The sequence below is a fragment of the Rana temporaria genome, chromosome 4 (assembly GCF_905171775.1).
Source record: "Rana temporaria chromosome 4, aRanTem1.1, whole genome shotgun sequence".
NCBI lineage: Eukaryota > Metazoa > Chordata > Amphibia > Anura > Ranidae > Rana > Rana temporaria.
The window spans coordinates 355,017,871-355,045,235 of record NC_053492.1 but is presented as its reverse complement, the minus strand read 5'-3'; the positions used below and the strand labels follow the sequence as shown (position 1 = coordinate 355,045,235).

The 27,365-nt window shown below is 41.7% G+C and overlaps 1 protein-coding gene across 1 annotated transcript in view; it reads left to right on the top strand.

The window, feature by feature from the left end:
* The window catches only part of MTHFD1L (methylenetetrahydrofolate dehydrogenase (NADP+ dependent) 1 like), a 337,567-nt gene that overhangs the window by 235,664 nt on the left and 74,538 nt on the right, over positions 1–27,365 (top strand). The window contains exons 25-26 of the mRNA XM_040350849.1: positions 605–712; positions 5,464–5,616. Of these exons, the coding sequence (XP_040206783.1) occupies positions 605–712; positions 5,464–5,616 (261 nt within the window). The remainder of the gene's footprint in view (positions 1–604; positions 713–5,463; positions 5,617–27,365) is intronic.

The following is a 27,365-nucleotide window of genomic DNA, read 5'->3' as shown; positions in this document are numbered from 1 at the left end:
GGAATCGGCTAGTTGTTTTAAAATATGAGCCGTACTTACTGTTTTCGAGATGCATCTTCTCCGTCGCTTCCGGGTATGGGTCTTCGGGAGCGGGCATTCCTTCTTGATTGACAGTCTTCCGAGAGGCTTCCGACGGTCGCATCCATCGCGTCACTAGTAGCCGAAAGAAGCCGAACGTCGGTGCGGCTCTATACTGCGCCTGCGCACCGACGTTCGACTTCTTTCGGAAAATCGTGACGCGATGGATGCGACCGTCGGAAGACTGTCAATCAAAATAGGAATAGGGGAAAAAGTGTTATGTGCGGGTGAACCCCCGCTTTAAGTGGTTAATGCACAGCAGTGCACCACAACACACCTACTATGGATTATGGTGATCTATGGTGAAAAAGGGTAAGGTTTGTTTTTTATAATGTTGCAGTGCGTTGGCAGCACATTCAAAATGAGAATGAGATGCCTTAACATAGCGCACGTTAATTTGCCACAGCAGAATAGCCTCTAAAAGGCAGGCAATAATTTTTTCCATATTGTTTGAAATTGTACATATGATTGCTTATTATGTCAATTAAAAGAACATTTTTTGTAAAAATTTTCTTTGTGTCTATAGTTACCCATTGTGGAGAAAATTCGGACCATCGCTCAGAAGGTCTATGGTGCGGCAGACATAGAACTGTCTCCAAAGGCTCAGTCAAAGATTGAAGTTTACACTCAGCAGGTAAAATATCTGACAAAGCAACATTGTGTATTAACTGGCAAAATGATACAAGCATAATAGTTATTACATTATATGCGGTGGAAAAGGCTGGAAGGGTTGCCAATTATTTCTCATCTTGAGATTCCCCACTGTTCCCAATGCTCAGACAAGTGACTCGTATTACGCCACAGTTTGGTATAAGCAGTTGTAGCCCTCTGAGGTTTTATTATTCCTGTCAGCATGAAGGGGGGTGTGTGTGTGTGTGTGTTTGTTTGTGTGTTTGTTTGTTTTTTTCTTCTTCTTCTCTTCTTATTTTTTTGACTTCATGCTGGAAAATGTGATGTATTCTTTGCAGTCCCTTATAAGATACTATGGGACAGATCCACGTACCTTGGCGCATTGTTGCAGTAACTTACAGCGTATTTTCCTTATCCTGAAAGAATTTGCGCCGTAAGTTACGGCGGCGTAGTGTAACTTTGGCGGCGTAAGGGCGTGCATTTCAAATGGATGTGATGGGGGCGTGTTTTATGTTAATACGTCTTGACCCGACGTAAATGACGTCCGTGCGGATATCCCAGTGCGCATGCTCAAAATGAACCCGCAACAAGCCAATGCTTACGACGTGAACGTCATTCTACGCAAAGCCCTATTCGCGAACGACTTACGCAAATGACATAAAAAATTCAACATTTGACACGGGAACGACGGCCATACTTAACATTGTGTACGCCTCATATAGCAGGGGTAACTATACGCCGAAAAAAGCCTTATGGAAACGACGTAAAAAAATGCGCCGGCCGGACGTGCGTTAGTGGATCGCCGTATCTAGCTAATTTGCATACTCGACGCGGAAATCGACGGAAACGCCACCTAGCGGCCAGCGTAAATATGCACCTTAGATCCGACGGCGTGCTAAAAAGTACATCAGTCGGATCTAGCACAGCTTCAGGCGTATCTTGTTTTGTGGATACAAAACAAAGATACGCCGGTGCAAACTATAAGTTACGCGTATCAATAGATTTGAGGATCTGGCCCTATACATATAAATATATATATATTTTTTTTAACCACTTAAGCCTCAAGCCTCTTTTTTACACTTGTTTTATTCTCTAGGGTTCCAACACCCTAGAGAATAAAATGGCGGTCACACTTTTTTTTTAATTACAAAATAAGACAACAGTAAAGTTGGCCCAATTATTATTTTTTTTATTGTGAAAGATAATGTTACGCTGAGTAAATTGATACCCAACATGTCATGCTTCAAAATTGCGCCCGCTCGTGGAATAGCGACAAACTTTTACCCTGAAACATCTCCAAAGGCAATGTTTAAAATGTCTACAGGTTACCAGTTTTGAGTTTGAGGAGGTCTAGGGCTAGAATTATTGCTCTAGCGATCGTGGCAATACCTTACATGTGTGGTTTCAAGTTCAACACCGTTTTTAAAATCTTTTTATTTTACTTTCAATTTTTTATTTTGACACTTTAAAAACATTTATTTGGGTCACTTTTATTCCTAATACAAGGAATGTAAACATCCTTTTTAATAGAACAAAAGCATGACAGGACCTCTTAAATATGAGATCTGGGGTCAAAAAGACCTTAGATCTCATATTTACACAAAAATGCAATAATAAAAAAAAAGTCACTAAAAATAAAAAATCTCTTCTAAGAGCTAGGACAGAAGTGATGTTGGTCGTCGCTTCCCTCCCTACCATGCCATGGAGCTGAGCAGGGGACATCTTCCCCTCAGTCGGCAGCCAGACATCCACGATAGAGGACGCGATTGCCTTCGCCGCTACCAGACACGATCGCCTCCACCGCCGGTAAGCGAAGGAGACGACCGGAGTGCGGTGATCTTGCGGCAAATCCGGCATGGAGATCACTTTTATCTTTAAAGAGAAACTTTCACAGCGTTCCCGAAAATATCGGGGTTATGGCAGCTAGCTGCTGCCATAACTCCGATATTTAGCGTCAAAGTACTGACGTACGATTATGTCGTTTTGTGTGAAGTGGTTAATATTTAACAAGAAAATTATTTTATTTGTGGGCAATAAAATACGACATATACAGACAAAGACCAATTGCAGCTGACTTTATTTTGCTTAGAAAAGGTGTATGTTTTTTTGTTATATTCAAAGAAAACTCACCCATCCGTTCGTGTCTCCATGCTTTTATTTTGCTGAGAAGTCACTTTGAAAAACTCACCCTAGAAATTCTGGTCGTGGCCATGTTGAGTGACCGCAGATAATTCATGTAGCAGTTACTGTACTTTCTGGAATCTATCTGCCTTTAGCTCAGATATGCAGGCAGGTGGGTGTGTTTAGCTAAGAATATCCCCCCCCCCCCTCTCTTCATGAAGATTCCTGGGATGTAGGACATTGTTTTCCTAGCCCTGGAAATCCAGAAGAAACTGAGAAAATGAAAACAAAAGCTTCTAGGAATTAAATATAGTATACTTTTCTATCTACCGTGTTTCCCCGAAAATAAGCCCGGGTCTTATATTAATTATGCCAACAAAAGACACAGTAGGGCTTATTTTCGGGGTAGGTCTTTCCATGTAATATGCTGTCTTCTCTCCCCCTCTCTCTCCCTGCCTGTCAGGACTCCCCAGTGTGAACCGAGTTAAAATGCTTGTAAAATCCTATAATCCACTCTATTACAGTATTATATAATGTACAATGTGTGTGTTTCTGTAATAAAATTGTGCCAAATACCTTTGTTATAGAGCCGCTCTGTGCTTCTGTTACCCGCCGGAGCTCTCTTCCCCTCAATTATATTACAGAAACGCACACATTGTACATTATATACTACTATAATAGAGTGGATTATAGGATTTCACAATCATTTTTAACTAGGGCTTATTTTCAGGGTAGGGCTTATATTGCAGCCTTCCTGGAAAATAACGCTAGGTCTTATTTTCAGGTTAGGTCTTATTTTTGGGGAAACAGGGTATACATCGGCATACATTGCATCCGGGAAGTTTTCACAGCGCTTCACTTTTTCCATATTTTTATGTTACAGCCTTATTTAAAAATAGATTAGATTAAATTCATTATCTTCCTCAGAATTCTACAAACAATATCCCATAATGACAACATGAAAAGTGTTTGTTTTGAAATCTTTGCAAATGTTATTAAAACAAATAAAAATAAACAAATCCTATATACATAAGTATTCACAGCCTTTGCTCAATACTTTGTTGAAGCTCCTTTGGCACCAATTAAAGCCTCAAGTCTTTTTCAGTATGATGCTACAAGCTTGGTAGACCTATATTTGGGCAGTTTCTCCCATTCATCTTTGCAGGACCTCTCAAGCGCCATCAGGTTAAACGGGTAACGTCGGTGCACAGCCATTTTCAGATCTCTCCAGATACATTTAATCGGGTTCAAGTCTGGGCTCTGGCTGGGCCACTCAATGACATTCACAGAGTTGTCCCTTTGCTACTCCTTTGTTATCTTGGCTGTGTGCTTAGGGGCGTTGTCCTGTTGGAAGATGAACCTTCACCCCAATCTGAGTCTAGAGTGCTCTGGAACAGGTTTTCATCAAGGATGTCTCTGTATATTGCTGCATTCATCTTTCCCTCAATCCTGACTAGTCTCCTAGTTCCTGACACTGAAAACATCCCCACAGCTTAATGCTGCCACCACCATGCTTCACTATATGGATGGTATTGGCCAGGGGATGAGCGGTGCCTGGTTTCCTCCAGACATGAAGCTTGTCATTCAGGCCAAAGAGTTCAATCTTTGTTTCATCAGATCAGAGATTTGTGTTTCTCATGGTCTGAGAGTACTTCAGGTGCCTTTTGGCAAACTCCAGGTGGACTGTCATGTGCCTGTTTTTGAGGAATAGTTTCGGTCAGGCCTTGTTGGTGGAGTGCTGCAGAGATGGTTGTTCTTCTGGAAGGTTCTCCTCTCTCCACAGAGAAACGCTGTAGCTCTGTCAGTGATCATCGGGTTCCTATTCACCTCCCTGACTAAGGCCCTTCTCCCCCTAATCGGGGGACCATTTCAGGAAGAGTCCCGGTGCTTCCAAACTTCTATTTACGGATTATGGAGTCCACTGTGCTCATTGTGACCTTCAATGCTACAGCCATTTTTCTGTACCCTTCCCTAGATCTGTGCCATGATACAATCCTATCTCGGAGGCCAACAGACAATTCCTTTTACTTCATGGATTGGTTTGTGCTCTGACATGCACTGTAAACTTATATAGACAGCTGTGTGCTTTTCCAAATCATGTCAATCAACTGAATTTACCACATGTGGACTCCAAGTTGTAGAAACATCTCAAGGATGATCAGTGGAAACAGAATGCACCTGAGATCAATTTTGAGTGTCATGGGAAATGCTTTTTTAATACATTTTCAAAGACTTCAAACAAACTACTTTCATGTTGTCATAATGGGGGTATTGTTTGTAGAAGTTTGAGGGAAATTTTTTATTTTTTTATATTTTTTTTTGGAATAAGGCTGTAACAAAATGTGGAAAAGGTGAAGTGCTGTGAATACTTTCTGGTTGCACTGTAAGGATAAAAAATAGTCAATGTTGATTGACAGAGTAAAGTACTGCTTTAAAGACCAACTATGCAAAAATCTTCTAACCCATCCTGCCCTTCATCCAGGTCCCTCGCTGACTCGATTTCCACCTGAGGTTTTTGTCTCCTAGACTGACATCCAGGGGATTTTTACATTGTATTCTTATTGTAAATGCACTAACAATCCACATATTCAAGTACCGATTGATAAAATGTTTTGCTTTTTCTGCCTTTGACAGGGATTTAATAACCTTCCCATTTGCATGGCCAAGACGCATTTGTCGCTGTCACATCAGTCTGAGAAGAAAGGCGTGCCAACAGGGTTCACTCTGCCCATAAGTGATGTGCGGGCTAGTATTGGAGCTGGGTTCATATTTCCTTTGGTTGGAACTGTAAGTAGTTTTGTAGCCTATGAACAATATTATGTAAGCATGTGCGATCCTATTAATTGCAGGCTCATGATTATATCTATAATGCCTTCCCATAGCAAGTAATTGAAATATGTATTTTAGTGATCTGTGTTTGTTTCCAATGGGTCACTGTACATTGCTCCTATATAATTTATTCTCTAATGTCTGGGTGTCAAACTCAATTTCATCGCAGACCCGCATCAGCATTATGATTGCCTTTTTAGTTTGGGGATGCAATATGTACAGAGTGCAGAGTTCAGCGGTGCACTATGTACAGAGTGTAATTTCAAGGATGCCCTATGTTCAGAGTTCAGAAGTGTGCTATGCACAGTGTGTAGGGTTCATTGTTCACAGGCTGTCCACCACTCACTTCCAACCCCCTGGAGCTCTGACCTCTGCACCACTCTCCCCCATTCCCCACCTCTGCACACATGTCTTTCCACAGGCATTATACCCCCCCCCCCCCCATGATCCGGCTGAAAAAAAGGCCCCCATAAAATGGCCTGGTAAGTTGAATTGATGCCTGTGGGCCTTGTTTTGACCCGTGCTCTAAGGCATTGTGCACAGTTTTTTACTTTATTATCTTTGTTTATTATATGTATATAAACATAAATTTTCTTGTCATTGTGCTTATTATGTTGTAGCTACAATAATTGGGTAAATATACAAATAATTTGTGGTTTACTCTAATTTACTCTTAATCAAATTAATTTAAAGGTGCATTTTCAGTTGTGAAAGGAATCTGGAGCCGCCTGAAAAAAAATAAATGCAGAGGGGACATAGACATTCTGTGCAGGGCCAACTAATTCGCCACTCTGCGAGCCTTAATCACCTTGAGCTAAAAAGCAAATATATTTTACGTATTATAATAGGGACAGGCTCAGCCGGCAGCGGTAGCAATGCCCAAAAGCCAGGGACACCCAAGAACAGTCCAAGCAGTTTTGTCAAACAGTTTGAGGCATGAGGACTTTTACAACAGGTCCATGGCATGAAACAAACAACATTTCTACACATTCAAACCACAAAGTTTAGGTCAGTTTCTGACTAACAGGTTGTTACCTAAAAGGTTCTCTTGAACAAATTGCATGTGTACTTTTGTAGTATTCTGTGAATAGTCAGCCTTTTCACCTAGCAGCAGTCTCCCAAAGCCAAGAGTGGGAGAGAGAGCCAATGACCCCCCAGTCAACTCGCATCTATAAAGACCTGTGCATATCCTGGACCTAAGATGGAAGGCTTTATTCCAGTTAAAATTCTACAAGGCTTCTGGGTTACAGGTCCTAGAATATAAACAAAAAAGTTAGTGCTACTGCCCATACATCACATAGAAAGCAGAGCTCCCGGGTGCTCGATCCACAGTCGCTGGCTGAGTAGAGTACTGAGGAAAAGATGATCCGCACTCCGGTCATTGCTCTTAAAACATTATTGTATTTATTAACAAGCCACAGTGAACAAACGCAAATGAGAACAGTTGACGCGTTTCAGCCTATAAGGTTTTAATCATAACCACATTACAGACATGAAACTTTGAAATAAATAGTAGCTCTAAGGATCACTGGCTCCACCCACTAATTGTCTTAATTGACCGCAGGCAATTATCCAAAAAAGGGAATCGGCAGCAATGCATATTGGGTGATCCATGTGTGTGCCACATACCTTGTAGTGATAGTACAGGTATGTACACACCCCTGCATGCATAAATATACATAATTAAAACACACCATGAAATTCAAAAAACATTAAATACAAAAGATAAAAATAATAATCCAGGTATGTGAAAAAAGACACCAGAAGAGGAAAAAGAGAGAGAGAGGAGGCTCTGGGAAGAGGCATTCTTAATTCTTAAAGTGCAAGTCCAGGTCCCACCTCAGGTTTAACCCCTGAGGCGATCTAGTTTTTAATCTAAAAATCCACCGTGCTTCTCTCCCCAATAGTCTTCTCTCCCTATCACCTCCTCTGGGCGAGTGAGACAACCGTTCTATTCCTCTAAACCGGAAAGAGGAGATCGCCCTCATGACATTCACTAAAGTGACGTGTTGCATTCAAAATATTTCTAGCGTTTGGATTATTTGTGTCACAATATTGTTCCCTATACGGGCTCTCAAAGGACGAGACCAGAACGTATTAAGAGCATTGAAAACAAGCTTGTTTTTTCCATACACATATACAACATCCACAACCCTACCAGCCAGTGCCTCAGTTTGACCAATCGTGAGCTATTTTCTGTATTCAGAATGCAACGTTTAGAAGGTTAGGTATGTTTGCAAAGTGTGGATTTTAAAGCACTTTAAACAGCTTTTTCAACTGCCCCTGAACACATTCAATGTTATCCTATGTGTCAATGCACATTGTCAAGTTTTTCTGCGTTTTTTGGCAGTTGTGTTTATGCTCGTTTTTTCAGAAGCAAAAAAATGGGTTCAGACGCAAACGTTTTCACGTTTCAGGCGCAAAACGCGGTAGTGGCGTTTTGCCGCAATTTTGTTAATAGGCGTTTTTAAAGGTGACCTTTTTTTTTTTACATTCGAAATCTCAAAAATTATGGCAAGTGATGAAAAACATAAAAAAACTGTAATTGCTTGCATTGCATTGTGGACAATCCACAACTTGTGGCAGGTGACGTGGCCAGTGGACAATCCACAACTTGTGGTAGGTGACGTGGCAGGTCACGTGGCCAGGTCACGTGGCCAGTGGACAATCCACAACTTGTGGCCAGGTGACAATCCACAACTTGTGGCAGGTGACGTGGCCAGGTGATTTGGCAAGTGGATAATCCACTTGTGGCAGGTGGACAATCCCCAACTTGTGGCAGGTGTCGTGCTCAGGTGACGTGGCCAGTGGACAATCCACAACTTGTGGCAGGTGACGTGACCAGTGGGCAATCCACAACTTGTGGCCAGGTGACATGCCAAGTGGACCACCCACAACTTGTGGCAGGTGAAGTGGCCGGGTGACATGGCAGGTGACGTGGTCAGTGGACAATCCACAACTTGTGGCAGGTGGCATGGCCAGGCGACGTGGCAAGTGGACAATTCACAACTTGTGGCAGGTGACGTGGCAAGTGCACAATCCGCAGCTTGTGGCAGGTGATGTGGCAAGTGACACGCTAAATACAAGTACACTGCTGCTCTCTCAGCTGCTACCCTGGTCTCACAAAATGGCTGAAATGGTTAAATAAGACTGTTTTTTGAGCTTAGGGAGGGTCTTATGATGTTTCTTAACTAAACGCTTATAAACGCAAACGCGGTAAAACGCTGCGAAATTTGCGGCAAAACGGGCATTTTAAACGCTGTTTTTTGCGTTTGAAAACGTATGTTTAGATGAGTTTGCATCTGCGTCTCGTGTGCATGGGACCTCAGCCGTGTTATCAGCTACTATTAGTATTGGCAGCGCAGGGTATCCACACTTTTTTTCCCTCAGGATAGTTGTCACCCTTAGGGGAAAAATGGGCTTGAACTACACCTCCCTCTCTCTCCTCATCTTCATAACAATAGGACCAGAGGAAAAATGAGAATGTCTGTCTGATAACACTGCTTAAGAGTGCACAGAACAGCAGTGAATTACAGGCAGGGTCAAAAGGTATTCTTTTCTAGAGATCTAACAAGACACTTTCAGTAATATTTTAGTAGACCAAAAGGGAAATCGTAAAATGAGTTAATTCTGTGGTTTACATCAACTAGGCATACTGACTAAATACTGTGAAATCTGTTTAAAATTACTGGCATTCAGACAATTTTCTTATTTTTTGTGTTTTATATTCGGTTTAATGCGTACCAGTAACTTTACGGTGATGTTAATGAATGAATGCTGTAAGTGTATAGCCCGGCTCGCTTATTGTTCTTAAACGTATTAAATACTAACTATGTATATAAAGGGCCAGATTCAGGTAGGAGATACGACTGCGTATCTCCAGATACGCCATCGTATCTCTGAGTCTGAGGCGTCGTATCGCCAGAATTTGTCTAAGATACGACCAGCGTAAGTCTCCTACGCCGTCGTATCTTAACTGCATATTTACGCTGGCCACTAAGGGCGTGTATGCTGATTTACGACTAGAATATGTAAATCGGCTAGATACGCCTATTAACGAACATACACCCGGCCGTCACAGTACAGAAATGCCGTTTATGTAAGGCTTTTTCCGGCGTAAAGTTACCCCTGTTATATGAGGCGCAGCCAATGTTAAGTATGGACATCGGGCCAACGTCAAATTTTCCGTCTATTACGTCGTTTGCTTAAGTCGTTCGTGAATAGGGCTGGGCGTAATTTACGTTCCTGTCAAAAGCATTGGCTTTTTGCGGGTTAATTTGGAGCATGCGCACTGGGATACTTTCACGGACGGCGCATGCGATGTTCGTAAAAAGTGTCATTTACTTGGGGTCACGATGATTTCGCATAAAACACGCCCACATCTTACAGATTTGAATTAGGCGGGCTTACGCTACGCCGCCCCAACTTATGGAGCAAGTGCTTTGTGAATAATGCACTTGCCTGTCAGTTGCCGAGGCGTAGCGTAAATAGGATACGCTACGTCCGCATAGAGTTACCCGCTCCCTACCTGAATCTACCCCAAAGTGTCTAAACCACCTTGCAGCAAAGTAAAAATATATATTAAATTAGAACAATCATAATCTGCAATAACCAAATAACTGTGCAGTTCATAAAAAGATTCCACTCTGTAACTGTTCCTTATCTTCCAAGATGAGCTATGACTAAGCACTAACCAATAGTGCGAAACGCGTCAGTTTATATCCCTGTATTTTGTGCTGTGTTTTGTAGTGCATTTTTCCTTTTTAAATAAAAGACTTAGTTTGCCGGAGGGTGTTCATGGACATCCTCCCATGATCGCGTTGCCTGTGCACCCCCTGTGGCGTGTGGGTGTGCGGCGTGCTCTGTGATCGCAGTGTCCCTTGGATTCAGCCGATCACAGATCGAGGTAAAGGGCCAATCACAGCGCCCCTTTACCATGTGATCAGCTGTTAGCCAAGGACAGCTCATCACAGGTTGTAAACGCAAGCCACTGATGGTGTGAGGTGAGAAGAAGAAAGCCGATAACCGGCTTATTTTAAATGGACATTGACACTAATAATTGGGGCCACCAGAGCTGCCAATCAATGCTATCAGTTAAGGAGAAAAATTGCAAAAAATGTTAACTCACTATGAATTTTTTTTTTTTTTTAGATTAGCAAAAAATATAGAACCCAGCGGTTATTAAATACTAACAAAATAAAGCTATATTTGTTTGACAAAATGATAAAAATGTATATGGGTACAGTGTTGCGCAATTGTCATTCAAAGTGTGACAGCGCTGAAAATCGGCCTAGGCAGAAGGTTGTTCTAAAAAAAAGCCCAGTAGGCAAGTGGTTAAATAGTTTCTATCTACTCCCCTATGTCTATTTCTTGTGGTGCAAGTATGTTTATCACCTACACTTTCAGTCTCCAGTGTTCAGTTAATCCTCTATATAAGATGAGTGGCAAAGGTCAACAAGTGGAATCAAATGTACAAAATTTAGTACAGAAGGGTGCGGCAGCAGGATCTGTTTGCATATTTCCTTATATAAAGAATTGTATTTCATGTAACTGTCCTCCCTACTGCATAGCCTCTTAAACAAGTCCATATATTTTGCTTTTGTTATAAATCATTGTCTGGCTTACTGCCTGTAATCAGAGGTTCATGAAGCAGAGCGATAAAGGTGCTCCACCTAACACTCTAGCATTTAAGATTCCAGAAAGAGTATATTTTTCATGTTGTAATGTGTTAAGCGGGCAAAGCAGAAGGTTTGATACAGTCAGATTTTCCTGGGCACCCGTACAGTAAACCCAACCAAAATCTATTGTGTGTGTGTGTGTGCATGTTGGATAAGGTGAAAACAGACAGATATTGTGTCTGTTGTTGTGGGTCTTTGTTGCAGATATTTCAGTTTTCACTAAGACAGCATATAAAGGGGAGCACTCTATTGGAAGACAGTGACTTGGGAAAGAGTACAGTAAAACCTTGGTTTGAGAGTAACTTGGTTTGAGAGCGTTTTGCAAGACGAGCAAAATGTTTAAATACATTTTGACTTGATATACAAGTAGTGTAATTTCACAACTGAGTATAACCGAGACCTTTAAGCAGGTAAAGGACCCGGCCAGTTTTTGTGATTGGGCACTGCGTCGCTTTAACTGACAATTGCGCGGTTGTTTGGGAGCCACTTCGCACGACCGCGCAATTATCGTGGTGTGGTAAAAGCCACCTGAGGTGGGAGGGGGCGAGCAGGAGTGTCAGGACGCACATTAACACACAGCTCCTTTCTCTATCTGCAAAGTAGAGAGTGTCCTGACTTGCCTGCTCGACCCCTTCCCCCCTCAAGAGGCTTTCTCCACACCAGGGAGAAAGCCTTGCATTACTGTGTGGAGTTACAGACAGAAGAACAGGAAGTGAGGATTTCTCAGAAGAAATAAGGACATTACAAAGCAAAATCGAAGGAGGACTGCACTGGGGTAAAGGAGGCTATTTAGGGGAAAAAAATACCTTTACAACCCCTTTTTAAAGCTGAAAGTCTGCAGTTAAAGCACATCTTGTTAGTTTCATTTCAAATTCATTGTGGTGGAGTATAGAGCCAAAAAGATTAGAATTGTGTCAATGTCCCAATAATTATGGACCTGACTGTGTGTGTGTGTGTGTGTGTGTGTGTGTGTGTGTGTGTGTGTATATGTGTATGTGTGTGTGTGTGTGTGTGTGTGTGTGTGTGTATGTGTGTATATTTACTGTGATATATATGTTGTGACAGGAAGTCAGGTAAATCAGGAAGTCAGCCAGAAAGATTTAAGGGCGTTGGAAAACTTCAGCTGTTCAGAATGAGGCAATTAAGGCCTATATAAGTAATTCAGAGGATTACTACTGATTGCTGCATCCTGAGGCTTTCTGAGTGAAGGAGAGCAGTGAACAGAAAAACTTCTGAAGAGGTGAGGTGCTGCTGATTTTTCTGTGTGATAAAAATCAAAAAGAGACTATTGTTTTCTGCTGTAGGACCAGCAGTGTCTGCCCAGCACTAGGATGTGCCAGACTCCATAGATAGGTTCCTGTGTGGTGAAGGTAGACACCCCAAGTGGCCAGGGTTTATTTTATGTTTGATTTTGTTTATGCTGTTTGGATGCTTGCACTTGTTTCCAGCAAGATGGAAGAATAAACCAAAATCTTTGCTTTCAACTGTCTTCGGCTGTTTCTCTGTATAAATCAGTGTGTAGTGAACCCATCCAGGGGGTCACACACCCCGCTACCGAGCTAACCCCTTATATGTATGTATGTATGTATGTGTGTGTGTGTGTGTGTATATGTGTGTGTGTGTATATGTGTGTGTGTGTGTGTGTGTGTGTGTGTGTGTATATGTGTGTGTGTGTGTGTGTGTGAAATATAATTTAAGTAGTGTGTGGGTGTTTCTATCCTCATATCATAACGCTGGACCACGATGACTTTGCATAATTTTAATTTGAGAATTTTCTTTATATTAGTAAGTGTCATTGTTATACCATGTGCTTCCTACATACTGGATATGAAGACCGATGACCTCAGTTCCTTCTTCTCATTTATATTATATATATATATATATATATATATATAGAAAAACTTCTTGGCAGCTTGACATCCACAGCTGGCAAGACTCTTGGTTTCCGGACAAGCTCTTCTCCAGTGTTATCATATCCATCCAGATCAGGCTGCAGTCTCTTTGTATTCTCATACTTCAAGATAAACTGAAATGACCAGCTTTCTCTTTGCTACATCACTCATACAATTGTCTGTGTGAAAGGGGAAGTAGTTGCTGATCGGAAAGGTTCCTGGAATTCAGGAAGACAAGTCATTGGGGCTTGTTTGCCTTGGAAGAGGTTTTCCCACTATTTGTTCCGGAAGATGATTTCATTCACAAGAATGGTTGCATGCATAGTATGTGAAGTCACGTTGCCCCTAACTACTGTGCAGCCTTAACGAAGTATGCGTATTGTTTGGTATTTAACTATAATGCAGTGCAAGCAAATGGAACACTCAGTACAGCACGTTACATTTTGTAATGATGAATATAACAAATATGTGGGAAATGTCTTCCTTGTATGACTTCTTTAGGAAGGTCATATCATTGCCATGAAAGGGAATTTATGGCAATGGATAACCCTTATCCTTAATTTTCACTTGCTAGGTAAGTCAGTTCCTCAGCTGCTTACTAGCATGCATGGCCGCCATCAGGGGGGTACAGGCAGTACACCTGTAAGGGGCCTGAAGGTCCACAGGGGCCCCGGATGGCAACCCCCCCTTTTTTTTTTTTTTTTTTATATAATTATTTTTTATTTATTTTTTATAAAAGGGCCCGGAGGTCCCCATGGCCCAGGATGGCAACCCCTCCCCCCCCTTTTTTTTTATAAGAAAAAAAAATTACATTCTTTTTATTTATTTATTTTTCCTTTTTTATTTTATTTATTTTTTATTAAAGGGCCCAGGAGGTCCCCAGGGCCCCGGATGGCAACCCCCCTTTCTTTTGTAATTTTTTTTTATAAACCTTTTGTTTTGTTTTTGTAACGGCAGCCCCCTCAATTTGAGGCGGCAGCAGCACCCCCCCCCCCCCCACCCCCCCAGTTCTCTGCTCCAGGGGGCCCATGCCTGAAGCTGTGTAAGGGGCCCCATAATTTCTGATGGCGGCCCTGCTGGCATGACAGACTGAGAGTTCAAATTGATGTCACAAGGGGGAGATTTACTAAAACTTGAGCACACAGAATCAGGAGCAGCTGTGCATAGTAACAAAATCAGCTTTGAACTTCAGCTTGTTCAATTAAACTTTTTACAATAAAACCTGAAAGCTGATTGGTTTCTAATTAGAACTGCACCAGATTTTACACTCTACAGTTTTAGTAAATCTCCCCCCAATGTGTCCAATTATAAGGCGAAATCTGGTAGCACAAGATTTAAGAGAAGTATGGCCATAGGTTGTTTGCCCAAACTTCTCTTCTGCATCACAAGAGTGCACTTACTGTTGCTCTCCTGTGACCCGGAATCAGCCAACAGTGGGATAAAGCCAGCTGACATCACAGAGCTACTCCAGGGTCTGGAAGGATTCCGATCATATTGTCGGGATCCACCCAGGTGCCTAATTGACAGCTGGTTTTCGGCTCCAGCTGCACCCGTCTCTCTCCAGCTCGGTGATTCATGAATGCTGGAGGGGCAGAGCAGGGAACGATGAATTACAGTCAATGCCCTCTACTAGAGAAGACCGAGAACTGAATGATCAGTGGTCATATGAGGATAGCTGCATCATCACACCATTGCTGCAGCATGGAGGGGAGTATGTATGTTATATACCTCATATATCTCCTGTTGTAGTAGCCTATGCAAGCATAATGAGGCCTAGTGCAACACCGTTTGCTTCCCAAGCCCTTGGCTTTCTAGAGTGAAAGCCAAGGGCTGAGGAAGCAAGCAGTGTTGCATACAAAGGCAGGGCAAAACCCCTGTATCTCACCTTGAAGGACTGGAGTGTTCAGCATCTGGTTGGGAAGAGTTCTGCTGTCATTTAAAACTGATGAGTGATCTGCTCATTCTTGGCCGCAGTAAGAAGAAATGCAGAAAAATTTATAAAACAGGTTATTTAAGGGCTTCTTTATGAAGATGAGAGCAAAGGGAAATATTAATGATGGGGCTATTTTCATTGTCACAAAATGATGAATCACTTTTAACCAGCAGGCCAGTTATCGTGATGGTGGGTTTAGTTAGGAAATTGCCTGCAGCATCAAACTTTGGGGAATTGTTATAAAGTATGTGTGTATTCCTTAAAGCTGAACTTCAGGGAAGTTAAAAATCTACCTCTGCAGTGGGGCAACCCCTGCACTGCAAGGCCTACATTTCTATTTTTGCCTAAGGTACATGTAAAGAGCACCTTCCTTGTCCCTCGCTCACCTGGCAGTAGGATTGCAATGGATCGTTTCTCGGATCAGAGTCACGGATCGGATAATTTTTCGGATAAGCAAAAAAAAAAGACAAACAAGTTTTGTCTTTTGTTTGACACTTTTTATATTATTTTAAATGGACGTTCCACAGCAGAGTATCGCGTCACAAGAGGATGCTGCAGAGGATCACTACTAAACCAGCTAAAATTGACTGGATGGAGAATTTAAAGCCCAGATTGAAGGTACATAGAGCAGACTTTTTCATTTTAGGCACAGCTGCAGTGTTTTCTCCATAGCATTTGCAGTGCACTGATGGACTTGGATTGCAGGACTAAATTAAAGTATTAACCTGTTAGAGAGAATATGCAGTTATGAGTTAGACAAATGTATGCAGATACTCTCTGTCAAAAAGCCAACCACTCCAGTTTCCTACATGCATGCCTGTTTGCCCCAATTACTACAGGATTATGTATCCCCTGTTTTGTTACCAGGAAAAAACTACCACAGCGCACAGTGAACTTCAGTTTCCAGCCACTAAAGTGGCATATGAACCAGCACGTGTTGTCTCAAAGAAGGAAAGGACCATCTATTTGGCTCCGGACGCCTATCCAGGACCAGGAGGGGAGCGAACTCCAGGCAAATCAGGCCATAGCTTGTTGCGGCCGCCGGCGGGTGGACCAAGATGGCCGCCGGTGTTCCTGGAGCTAGGCCGAAACCGCTGCCTTTCCTATGGGCGATGCAGGACCGGGAGGCCCGCGGATCACGTGTGTGCCAACCTGAAGGTGTTGATCCATACAGATCAATGAGGATCCGTTGCACCCCTACCTGGCAGCCAAGACTTTCCTTTTCTCTGAAGCTCCAGGTTTTGGGTGGGCCCTCTTACCTACAGTGCAGGACCGCCACCACCAGGTGGAAATTCAAAGGGGACACTGCATGTCAATGACGAAGCTGGAGACTGCAGAAAAAGGAGTGTTAAAAAAGGGGAAGGTAGGCACAGCTGGAGGAGGGGGAGCTCTGTGGGACAAGAAACAGAGTCTGATGCTCATGCCAATAACACAGTTCCTGTCCAAGGGTGACAAAACGCATATACTCTAATATATCTATAGAGGAGCATTATCCTGTAATCCTAGATGCCTTATCCTAATTTGTACAGCAAAGCACTTCCTTCCTTATCTTCATAGGATAAGCTTGAGTTGTCCTGTAGTTCACAGTGGGGACCTGCACTATTATTAGCTATAGAACTGTTACATTTAGGGTTGCCAACTCATCCCTTTAAAACAGAACACATATTAATTACACAGGTTCTGAGGCTAATTTAATGCAGATAAGGCACCAAGTGAGTTTCATTACCTCCTTAATCAGCCACATAACCTGTGTAATTAATATGTGTTCTGTTTTAAAGGGATGAGTTGGCAACCCTAGTTACATTGCTACATTGCATCTTTTTACAAAGACATATACATTATCTCACAAAAAAGTGGGTACACCCTCACATTTTTGTAAATATTTCATCTTTTCATGTTCTTTGCCATGAGGTGCCATGTTGAACTTCTAGTGACCAGAATGAGAGCAATAACACCAAATTTGACACACTTGCTCCCAATTCTCACCTGAGACCTTGTAACACTAACGAGTCACATGACATCGGGGAGGGGAAATGGCTAATTGGGCCTAATTTGGACATTTTCACTTAGGAGTGTACTCATTTTTGTTGCCAACGGTTTAGACATTAATGGCTGTGTGTTGAGTTATTTTGAGGGGACAGCAAATTTACACTGTTATACAAGCTTTACACTCAATACTTTACATTGTAGAAAAGTGTAATTTCTTCAGTGCTGTCACATGAAAAGATATAATAAAATATTTACAAAAATGTGAGCGAAAAAGAAGCGATTCAGTTCGCATGCGCCGCGCTTTATAAGTTTTTCATTCATTCATTCATTCACTGTATATTTCCTATGCTCCTGAGCTCCATCTAGTTGCCATAAGTGGTATTTTTTACTGCCTGTAATTTATTATTTACTACAGGTGCTTATATAGTGTTATCAAAATGATGTGAATGTTCTGTAAACTGTATACAGATCATCCATGCTGAAGAAGCGTAATGATTGCAGTCATTATCTGCTTTTCTCAGCAGGTTTTCCTTTTACAACACAGGGACTAATCATGTGACTATAACATGCAGACCTTCCCACTGAGGAAGGAGGACATGATTGCAGGATATAGGACGGTAATGGAATCCATATGTAGGTCATAAGAAACGGCAGTTGCAACTCTGATCCTTCCAATATCTGCATCCTGCATATATCTGACCTTGGGATTTTTTTGTTCCAGCAATAGTTTAATCACACTTTAACTTGGCAATAAAAGACCCTGTTTTAAAAGTTATTATTTTTTTTATTTTTTTTTTGGAAACGTGCATTTTGGGCTTCTAGCCACCTTATCTCTTCAGAGCTGTACTGCGCCTGTCCATGGTCAATTCTGAATTCTTTTGAAGCATGTTTTTCTTTGTGTTGTGATTGGCTCAGGTTCCTACGCAGCATGGTAGTCTTTCAAGGTAAAATAAACCAAGTGTTATCTCAACATGTCAGCAGTAACACAAGAGTAACATTCAATTAGCACTTGAATGGCTTTTATCTCGGCTCCCTATGACCCTGACCTGGGGTCACATCATTCACACAGGTGGAGCAGTAAATTCACTTCTTGATTTTGACAGAGTATTTGGCACTCTGGTGCTGGAAACTGGTAAGAGTTGGTGCATGACAAAAGAAAACGGCATTTGTTGTTTATGCTTTTTATTTGTTTATACAGTATATTCTGCAGAGAATGGTGAACCATTCACATCAGTTCCTGCCCCCAGTTTCTATACATTAGTCATAAAGATGCTCGCACACACAGCAGGGCCCACCTGGGTTATAGTCTGGTAAAATATATTGAATTCCGTTTTTTTTTTTGTTTTTTTTTTTATTACTTTTTGTGTTTTTCATTTTAACATGTGTATTGTGATTAGGGAGATCTTTTGCTTCCTGCTCTGTAGACCCAACAGGAAATGGAAAAAAATCTCTCCAAAGTGTCAGAAATTGCCTCTTGGATAGTTGGTTAGCACTGGAGCAACTATGCCCATAGGAAAATTTTCCTCTAGTCTTGTTTTAGTGAAAACTTAAATTTTTACCCTCTGTTTTAGTCCTGCTGACTGACAATGGACACGAAGACAAGAAGCAAGTGTATAAAACTTCCTGATGGGGACATAGCAATAAAAATCTGACAAAGAGACCTCTTACTACCTTTGCCAAGACAAAAAAAATGGCTTTAGATACAATTTTTAACATCAGCATTTTGTTTAAATTGTAGGTTGTAACCAGAACAGTCCAGAAACCCAAGCTCAAAGTGGTGAACATACAAACTTCATAAAAATACTTGTTTAGACTCCATGACACTAGTACTGATGGGCTGCAAACTCCTAAAAGTAACGGATATTCCCCTTTCTGTGCTTTCTAGTCACCTCCCCACTTCATGAGCCCACCTTGGGTAAGCTCCACTGTTGAAGGTAGATGTCGTCATTGCCCCTCCTTATGTGAAAATAGTTGCATCTGGCTGTCAGGCCTGAGCCAATAGTGTATTTAGGTTTTGTGCCACCATTGATTCCGAAATTCAACCGACCAAACCTTCAATTTTACTTCCATGTTCCTACAGAATTTTTTTTTTCGTGTCTGGGAACCTTCTTTTATTTCCAGGAACTTTCTTTTCTTTTGGGGAATTTTCTTTTCTTGCACGTGCACATTTCTTTTTCGATTACATTTCTCGCGCTATTCTCCCATCATTGATTAGATAATCGTTTGTTTTTTCAAAAAATATTCAACATGTTGGATTATTAAAATTCGATGGCTACACCAAAATCGGCTGTTGCTGCAGCCCACTAACGGTGCGAAATAGAAACAAAAATTCTTAGATAGGATTTTCGAAAAAAAAAAAAAAAAAATTCGACCAGTGTATGGCCAGCGTTAGTTTGGGAGTGGGGGAGAGTAAAAGGGGGAAAGGTCTTTCACACAGACTGTAGTTGTATCATGTAAACTAAGGGATAGGAATACAAGAATGAACTGGAATGCAAATTTTGCATACAGTGTATCAGCACATCATTGTTATACAGATGCATACATGTTTGCATAAATGAGGACACCACTCAGTGTATATTGAAAATGTGTTGGATAATACCAATTTATTAGTGTAAAAAAAAAAAATGATTGTATGGCGTGTGCTTTATCGTCTGTTGTATGACCAAGTTCAAGTAGTCCCAACTTATTGGTAACCTGGAGAATTCCTCCAGCCACCTTGTTTGTATGCATGGAGGAATGAAATGTTTTTTTGTTCAGCCCACTAGCAGTGTATGCCAGCTTTAGAACTGAAGAGACCACCACAATCTCCTTGAGGCACATATGTTTGCGTGTTTATATATACAGTAGAAAGAGGAACAGAGGACCTCACAGGATGTTTTGAAAATGCTAAAAATAAATCATTATACGCTTATTGTGATTTTTATTTTTTTCACCAAAAATATATGCAGAAGAATACATATCGGCCTAAGCTGAGGGAATTTTTTTTTTTAATTGGGATGTTTATTATATTAAAAAAAATGTAATAATTGTGTTGTGTTTTTTTTTTTTTTAATTATGTTCTTATAATTGTCACCCTTTTTTGTTTATAGAGCAAAATATTAAAACCGCAGAGGTGATCAAATACCGTAAAATGTAACTTGTGGGAAAGGGGGTAAATTCTTCCAGGGCTGAAGTGGTTAAGATACATTCTGCTTTAGCAAACAGGCTGGGTTTACACTTATGTGAATTGGATGCGGGGTTCACTGCATCCAATTCACATGACAGGAGACACTGACCGGCTCTCTATGGAGCCAGTTCACATATCTCTGGGGTGGCTGCGGCCTGCGGAGCAGATTGCTAAAGCATCCTGTGTGTCTTTGGCTCCATTTCAAGTCCGAACTCGGGCAACAATTCGGGCCCGATTCATCTCTGAAACTGAGAACAGGGACACACTGGACCCCTGCTGCGAGCTGCATCTGGCATAAGTGTGAACCTAGCCGAAATGTCTTACAGTTAGGGTTTATGCTGGTCTTTTGAGTAAACGTTCATAACTCTGCATCGTCTTACCAGTGTTTTTCCAACAAGGAAAAACTCTACCCATTCTCCCATAAAATGTAAATATTTTCCCAAGATGAAGGTTGTGTACATTACATGTATTTCAGGTGTTTGTACTTTCTAAGATTTTGTCTTTTTTTACATGTTTTTTTTTTTTACATCCACCCAGCTGTTCTTCCATTGGCATTTTAGCTGTCAGGCAACTGAGATAACATGTTGGACAACTGGTACAACTAGTTGTGCAGTGTGGAAATTGTTGTCCAGAGACACATTTTCAAGTTAAGACACCATAAAACATGTAATGCTAGAAATTGTGTTCATGATGGACCATTTTTGTCTTTTTTTTTTTTTAAAGGGTTTATAAAAATTAAAAATTCCTTGACTCGGTAAGGAAACTCTTCAAACTTTTTAATACCCCAGACGATGCAACATATTGCAAAATGTGTCGGGTGACTTCACTGCTGCCACGCACATTTGATCAAGTGCCTGTTTTTTCCACTTTTATGTAAGTGTTTCAATCGGTTATTAACCACTTCCATACAGGGCACGTATACACCTTCCCGCCCAAGCCGATTTTCAGCTTTCAGCACTGTCGCACTTTGAATGGCAATTGCGCGGTCATGCTACACTGTACCCAAACAAAATTGGCGTCCTTTTTTTCCCACAAATAGAGCTTTCTTTTGGTGGTATTTGATCACCTCTGCGATTTTTTTTTTTTTGCGCAACAACTAAAAAAAGACTGAAAATTTTGAAAAAAAATATGTTTTTATTTTTTTCTGTTAATTTTTTTGTAAATAAGTAAGTTTTCTCTTTCAATTACGGGCACTGATATGGCGGCACTGATGGGCACAGATGAGATGGCACTGATGGACATCGATGAGGTAGTACTGAGGCACTGATGGGCACACATAGGCGGCACAGATGGGCACTCATGGGCGGTACTTATGGGTGGCACTGATGGCTACTTATGGGTGGCACAGATGGGCACTGATAGGTGGGCACTGGGCATGGATGGGCACTGTGGGGTGGCACTGATGGACACTGCAGGGTGGCACTGATGGACAATGTGGGGTGGCACTGATGGACACTGGGGCGGCACTGATTAACCTATGTTGCCAGTCAGTGCCCATTTGTGGGCACGGATTGGCATTTTTTTTTTTTTTTTACAGCTTTTTTTTTTTTTTTTTTTTTAGCCTTTTTTTATCTGCCCTTCCCTGGTGGTCCAGGGTGGGCTTCCCTGGTGGACCATGTGGCGATCCGAGGGGGGGCTGCACTGATAAACAATCAGCGCGAACCCCCCCTGTCAGGAGAGCCGCCGATCGGCTCTCCTCTACTCGCGTCTGTCAGACGCGAGTGAGGAAGAGCCGTCAACGGCTCTTCCTGTTTACATCGTGATCAGCCGTGATTCGACACGGCTGATCACGTGGTAAAGTCTCCGTGAGAGACTCTACCGAGATCGGTTTTGCGGGGTGTCAGACTGACACCCCGCAACAACGATCGCCGCGATGCGCGCCCCCTGGGGCGCGCAGCAGCTCAGAATCCTGAGGACGTCATATGACGTCCAGTCAGGATTCTACAACCACTTTGCTGCCGTCAATATGTCATTGGCGGGCGGCAAGTGGTTAAACACTCACTGCCTACAGTATTACACTATGTGCTTCTTTTCAACTCTCTTCCAATACATCGGGCTCATGGTTTGACCGTCCGTGGGTCACCACCTTCAAGCATCATATACCTTTTACATTCGATGGTGGACTTGTTATTCATTGTCTCTGAAGATCTGGTCTCGTATTGTTACATCCATTGATTATATCAAGCTTTGTTGACCCTCTGAGCGTATGCTTTTCAGGGTTCAACATTTCTTGTAAGCCTCTGTGGATTCGGTGGTGGTTCTTTCACAAGTTTGTGTCACGTTGAAAGTGTGGGAATATCGCATGGTTTTCCTTTTACCACAGAATCATTCACTCAGTTGAATTTTCTATTCAAGTTTCACCTAGTTCATACACAATTTGTTGGACTTTATATCTGTCATACATTTATATTTATAGGGGCAGATCCAGAGAGAGAGTACGCCGGCGTATTTACTGATACGCCGGCGTACTTTCAAATTGCCCACGTCGTATCTTTAGTTTGAATCCTCAAACCAAGATACGACGGCATCTCAGTTCGATCTGACAGGCGTACGGCTTCATACGCCTTCGGATCGTAGATGCAATACTTCGGCGTCCGCTGGGTGGAGTTTGCGTTGTTTTCCGCATCGGGTATGCAAATGAGCTTTTTTCCACGAACGTACGCGCGGCCGTCGCATTCTCTTACGTAGTCTCTAGTCGGCTTTTTCCGGCGTATAGTTAAAGCTGCTATTTTGAGGCGTATAGATAGACTTGCCATGTTAAGTATGGCCATCGTTCCCGCGTCGAAATTTGAATTTTTTTTATTTTTTGCATAAGTCGTCCGTGAATAGGAATGGACGTAAGTCACGTCTAAGTTCAAAAAATTACGTCGTTGCGACGTCATTTCGCGTAAAGCACGGTGGGAAATTTCTAAACGGAGCATGCGCAGTTCAATTGGCGCGGGGACGCGCTTCATTTAAATGAATCACGCCCCCTAATCGCCGATTTGATTTCCTCCGCCAGAAATACACTACGCCGCCGTAACTTACGGCACAAAATCTTCCTGGATTCGACTTAAAGCCAGGTAAGATACGGCGGCGTAGCGTATCTCTGATACGCTGCGCCTATCTAAATGTATGTGAATCTGCCCCATAGTTTCTATATTGATTAGTTACTATTTAGGGCTACAATTTATATGTTCTAAACTTTTTAAGAAGGTCTGCAGATTATACATTTTGGGAAGAACGTTTTATGTGAATGTATCACTTGTGTTGAATATTTTATCCAAGTCTGTACTTCCCATGAGAGACACCCCTATTTAGGTTTTGAAGGAAATGGATTATTCTTGTGTAAAAGCTTACTGGCCTTTCTTGTGTTTCCTGCTTCCACTCATCTGTTAAAGCCTACACTGTCTTAAGGAAGTACATTCCTAGGAGCATTTTAAGTGCAAGCGTATTGATTTTTTTTTTTTTTTTTAACAACCCTCATCATAACATTTTTACTTGGACGTCAGTGAATTAATTTCCCGCCCAAGGATATCATCTCTGCGGCAAAGTATTTCTCTTCAGGAAATGTGTTTTTTGACAGCTGGAGCTAGTTATTCCAATTTAGTGTGTTTGACACTCAGGGAAGAATACGTTTTTCTTGGAAATCAAAAATGAGAGACCACCTGGGTTACTTAACACAGGGATGAAAGTTTTCTATGGGTCATTTTTCTTTTCTTGTTTTTTTCATTCTATGTATTGGTTAGTATGATTGCCTGTAATTTATGTGATTTTAGCAGGATGGTCTCTCTGGAGTTTTATATAAAACCTATTTTGTGTTGTTCTGCCTAACCTTCAATATTTGAGAGCTGCATATATGTAATTTTGTAAAATTACATGATAGAGTAAACTATTAAAAGGCTAAGTTCACCTTTTTAGAGCTTTTTAAACATTACGCGGATTTAGGGTATAACGGTTAACATGCTCTAGCACCTTCAGCCAAAGCCTTCAATCTTCCACCCCCATGACAGCGGGCGGGGGTTCCTCTCCCCCACATCTGCTGTCGCAATTTAAAGAGTGTGGCTGTACCCATACAGTCGCATTATTCATTTGCAGAAATATATGAATTACCGTATTTATCGGCGTATAACGCGCACTTTTTTCCCCTTTAAAATCAGGGGAAAATCATGGGTGCACATTATATGCCGATCCGCTGTCTCTGAGCGCCGCCGCCGACATATACCGAGCGCAGTACACTCGGCTATGCTCGGCCACGCTCTGCAACGCTCGCGGTCACGCCCTGTGCCGCCTCCTAGCCTTTATGCGAGACGAGCCAAGCGTGGTCGAGTGTACCCGAGTGTACTGCGCTCGGTATATGTCGGCGGCGGCGCTCAGAGACAGAGCGGGAGAGCTCAGAGACAGCGCGGAAGAAGCGGGGAGGACACCACCGAGGCCGCAGACGGACGCCGGACCGGACAAGGCCGCCGATGGACGCCGGGCAAGACACCGACAAACTGTAAGTAATTTTTTTTTCCCAGGAATTTCCCTTCTAGATTAGGGGTGCGCGCTATACACCTGAGCGCGCTATAGAATAAGAATAAAAAGTATAAATGTATTTTTTATTTGCAAGAACATGCATATTTAATTCAATTAATTAGAAAACGCACATGTTCAAAACTACACAAATCAGAAATCAATATACAATAGACTGTGTGACTATTGATCAAACACAAGGTTCTCTATGTGTACAAAAAACACAGTCCAAAATCCACCCACTCCTCTGGCATTGATCTTTTGGATTCTTCAATCACCAGAAACACCTCTGTGTGCTGTTTAGCAAATATATCTATCCTCTGTAGAAGTGGGCATTCAGAGTAGAGGTCGACCGACATGGGTTTTTCCCTGGCCAATATTTAGAAATCAGGGTGGCTGATATGATGCTGCTTTTTTTTTTTTTTTTTGCTGCCGATATTTTTTTTTTTTTTTTTTTTTCACCCACTCCACTCTCCCTGCTTCCTCTTGTCAATCTACCACACACTTGATGTCCTCAGTATAGATGGCCCTGACAGGTGGCACTGGCAAGTTTCTCACTGAGCCGATAGTGCAACTGTGTGTGAACCTGACATGTAACTGAATGCAGAGAGACCAGCTGTCAAAATTCAGCGGTGATGTTGGAGCAGCTATCAAACGCCAGCCAATGAATGGACAGCTTAAGGGGACATGGTCAGATACATGTAGGGGCCCGCCCAGATCCCACCCCATTGGCTGGTGTTTGATAGCTGCTGGGTCCAGCCCACCCCAGACATCAACGCCCAATTTTCACAGCTTCTCTCTCTCTCTCTCTGCATTCAGTTACGTGTCAATTTCACACACTTGGTGGCTCTGGCAAGCGTCAAACGCCACGCTGCTCTGCCAACGGAGTGTGGAGAAGGGGGAGGAACACTTGTGGGCACGGTGTTAAATATCGGCCTAATTTGGATAATAATCTGCCGATTTATCAAAAATGGTCAAATATCGGCCGATGTATCGGTCGACCTCTACTTCAGAGAATTTTGGGGTCACTTTAAATTTAAAGAGCAAAAACCGCAAATATTGATTTAATTTGATTTTATGTTTACGTAACCAACTAAGAAAATATATTCATGGCAATTTTTTTAAGAAGTTATGCTGTACTGTATCTTTGCAATAATCACTATGAGACTTTGCAAAGCAGGTTGTTTGGAATTTTGAATAATGCATCTTGCAATTTCTATAACTTATTGAACATTCCTGTCTTGTCAATTGTGTATAATAAGCTGTTCTAAGTGGTGGACTGGGAGTCATAAAATTTACAAATCTGAAGTGTTTTAAGGGGTGTGTATGATGATTTATCTGCTAAAATGAATCTTTGGCCACTGGTAGATTTCTTCTTCAGGCTGTTGGATGACTGCCATTAATCAAGCTCCCTAAACTTAACTAATCTTTGCTTGTTTGTTAAGGCAGTTCTAAACAGTATTTGTAATATTGCATTCTTTCTTGGAACCATTATTATAACTAAGTTATACCTGTACTATTGACTTCATGCCTACTGCCTTATGTTTGGTGTGTTACTAGAAAATAACCTAAAATACCTTGAATCATTTTAAGAGTCACTTCCTCTGCTCTGTGTTCCTGTAGGGCATGTGATAAATGTTTTTTTCCTCACACATTCTAAGGTTTTTCTTCATATATTTTTATGAAAAAAACACTGGGGAGCCTTGTAACACTGTTAAAAGCTTGTGGATTCCCAAACGTAATCCAGTAATGCAGGAGATATTTGGCCTCAAGTTAGTTTGATTTTAAAAACAGAATACATACTGTACTGGTATTTTTCCTTATGAATGAATCCACAATACACCTCGGATGTATATCCAGTGTAAAACATAGGAAACAAAAGTGATACTAACTACTGCTCTTCTACTGGTACATAAAGGTGAACAGTGGGGATATGGGTGTAGTTAGTGTAGTTTTCAGGTTCTGTGCCTTGTTCTGGCTTCTAATGGTTCTCTTCAAGACTTGCAACTTCCTTCAAATTAGTTTCATAGGCCTAGGTTCTGTCAATAGCACAGATAGCTTAAAGGGTCACTAAAGAATTTTTTTTTTTTTTTTAGCTAAATAGCTTCCTTTACCTTACTGCAGTCCTGGTTTCATGTCCTCATTATTCGATTTTGCTTTGATGTTGCTGTAATTCCTCTGTGTTCTGGACACCTCCTGGTTGTCTGTTTCCTGATCACCACAGTACTGGGAGATTTCTCACTGTGGTGACTAATCAAGGAGGTGTGATTACGGTTTGTAAAACGAAACTGGATTGGTGCTGAGGGGTTTTAGACAAAGCATTACTGCTCTCTATTGGTTTTCTGGCTCTGTACATCAGAGAACCAGGAAACAACAGCAAAACCGAAACTAAACTGTAGGTACATTATATGATTGGTTTTTATCTATTTTTAATCATTTTTAAAAGCAATCAGTTAACTATTATGTCTCTATACCCTGTAAACAGTCATTTCAGCAAAAAAAAAAAATGTTTTCCTTTAGTGACCCTTTAAGTATAGAGATCAACGGGGCAATGG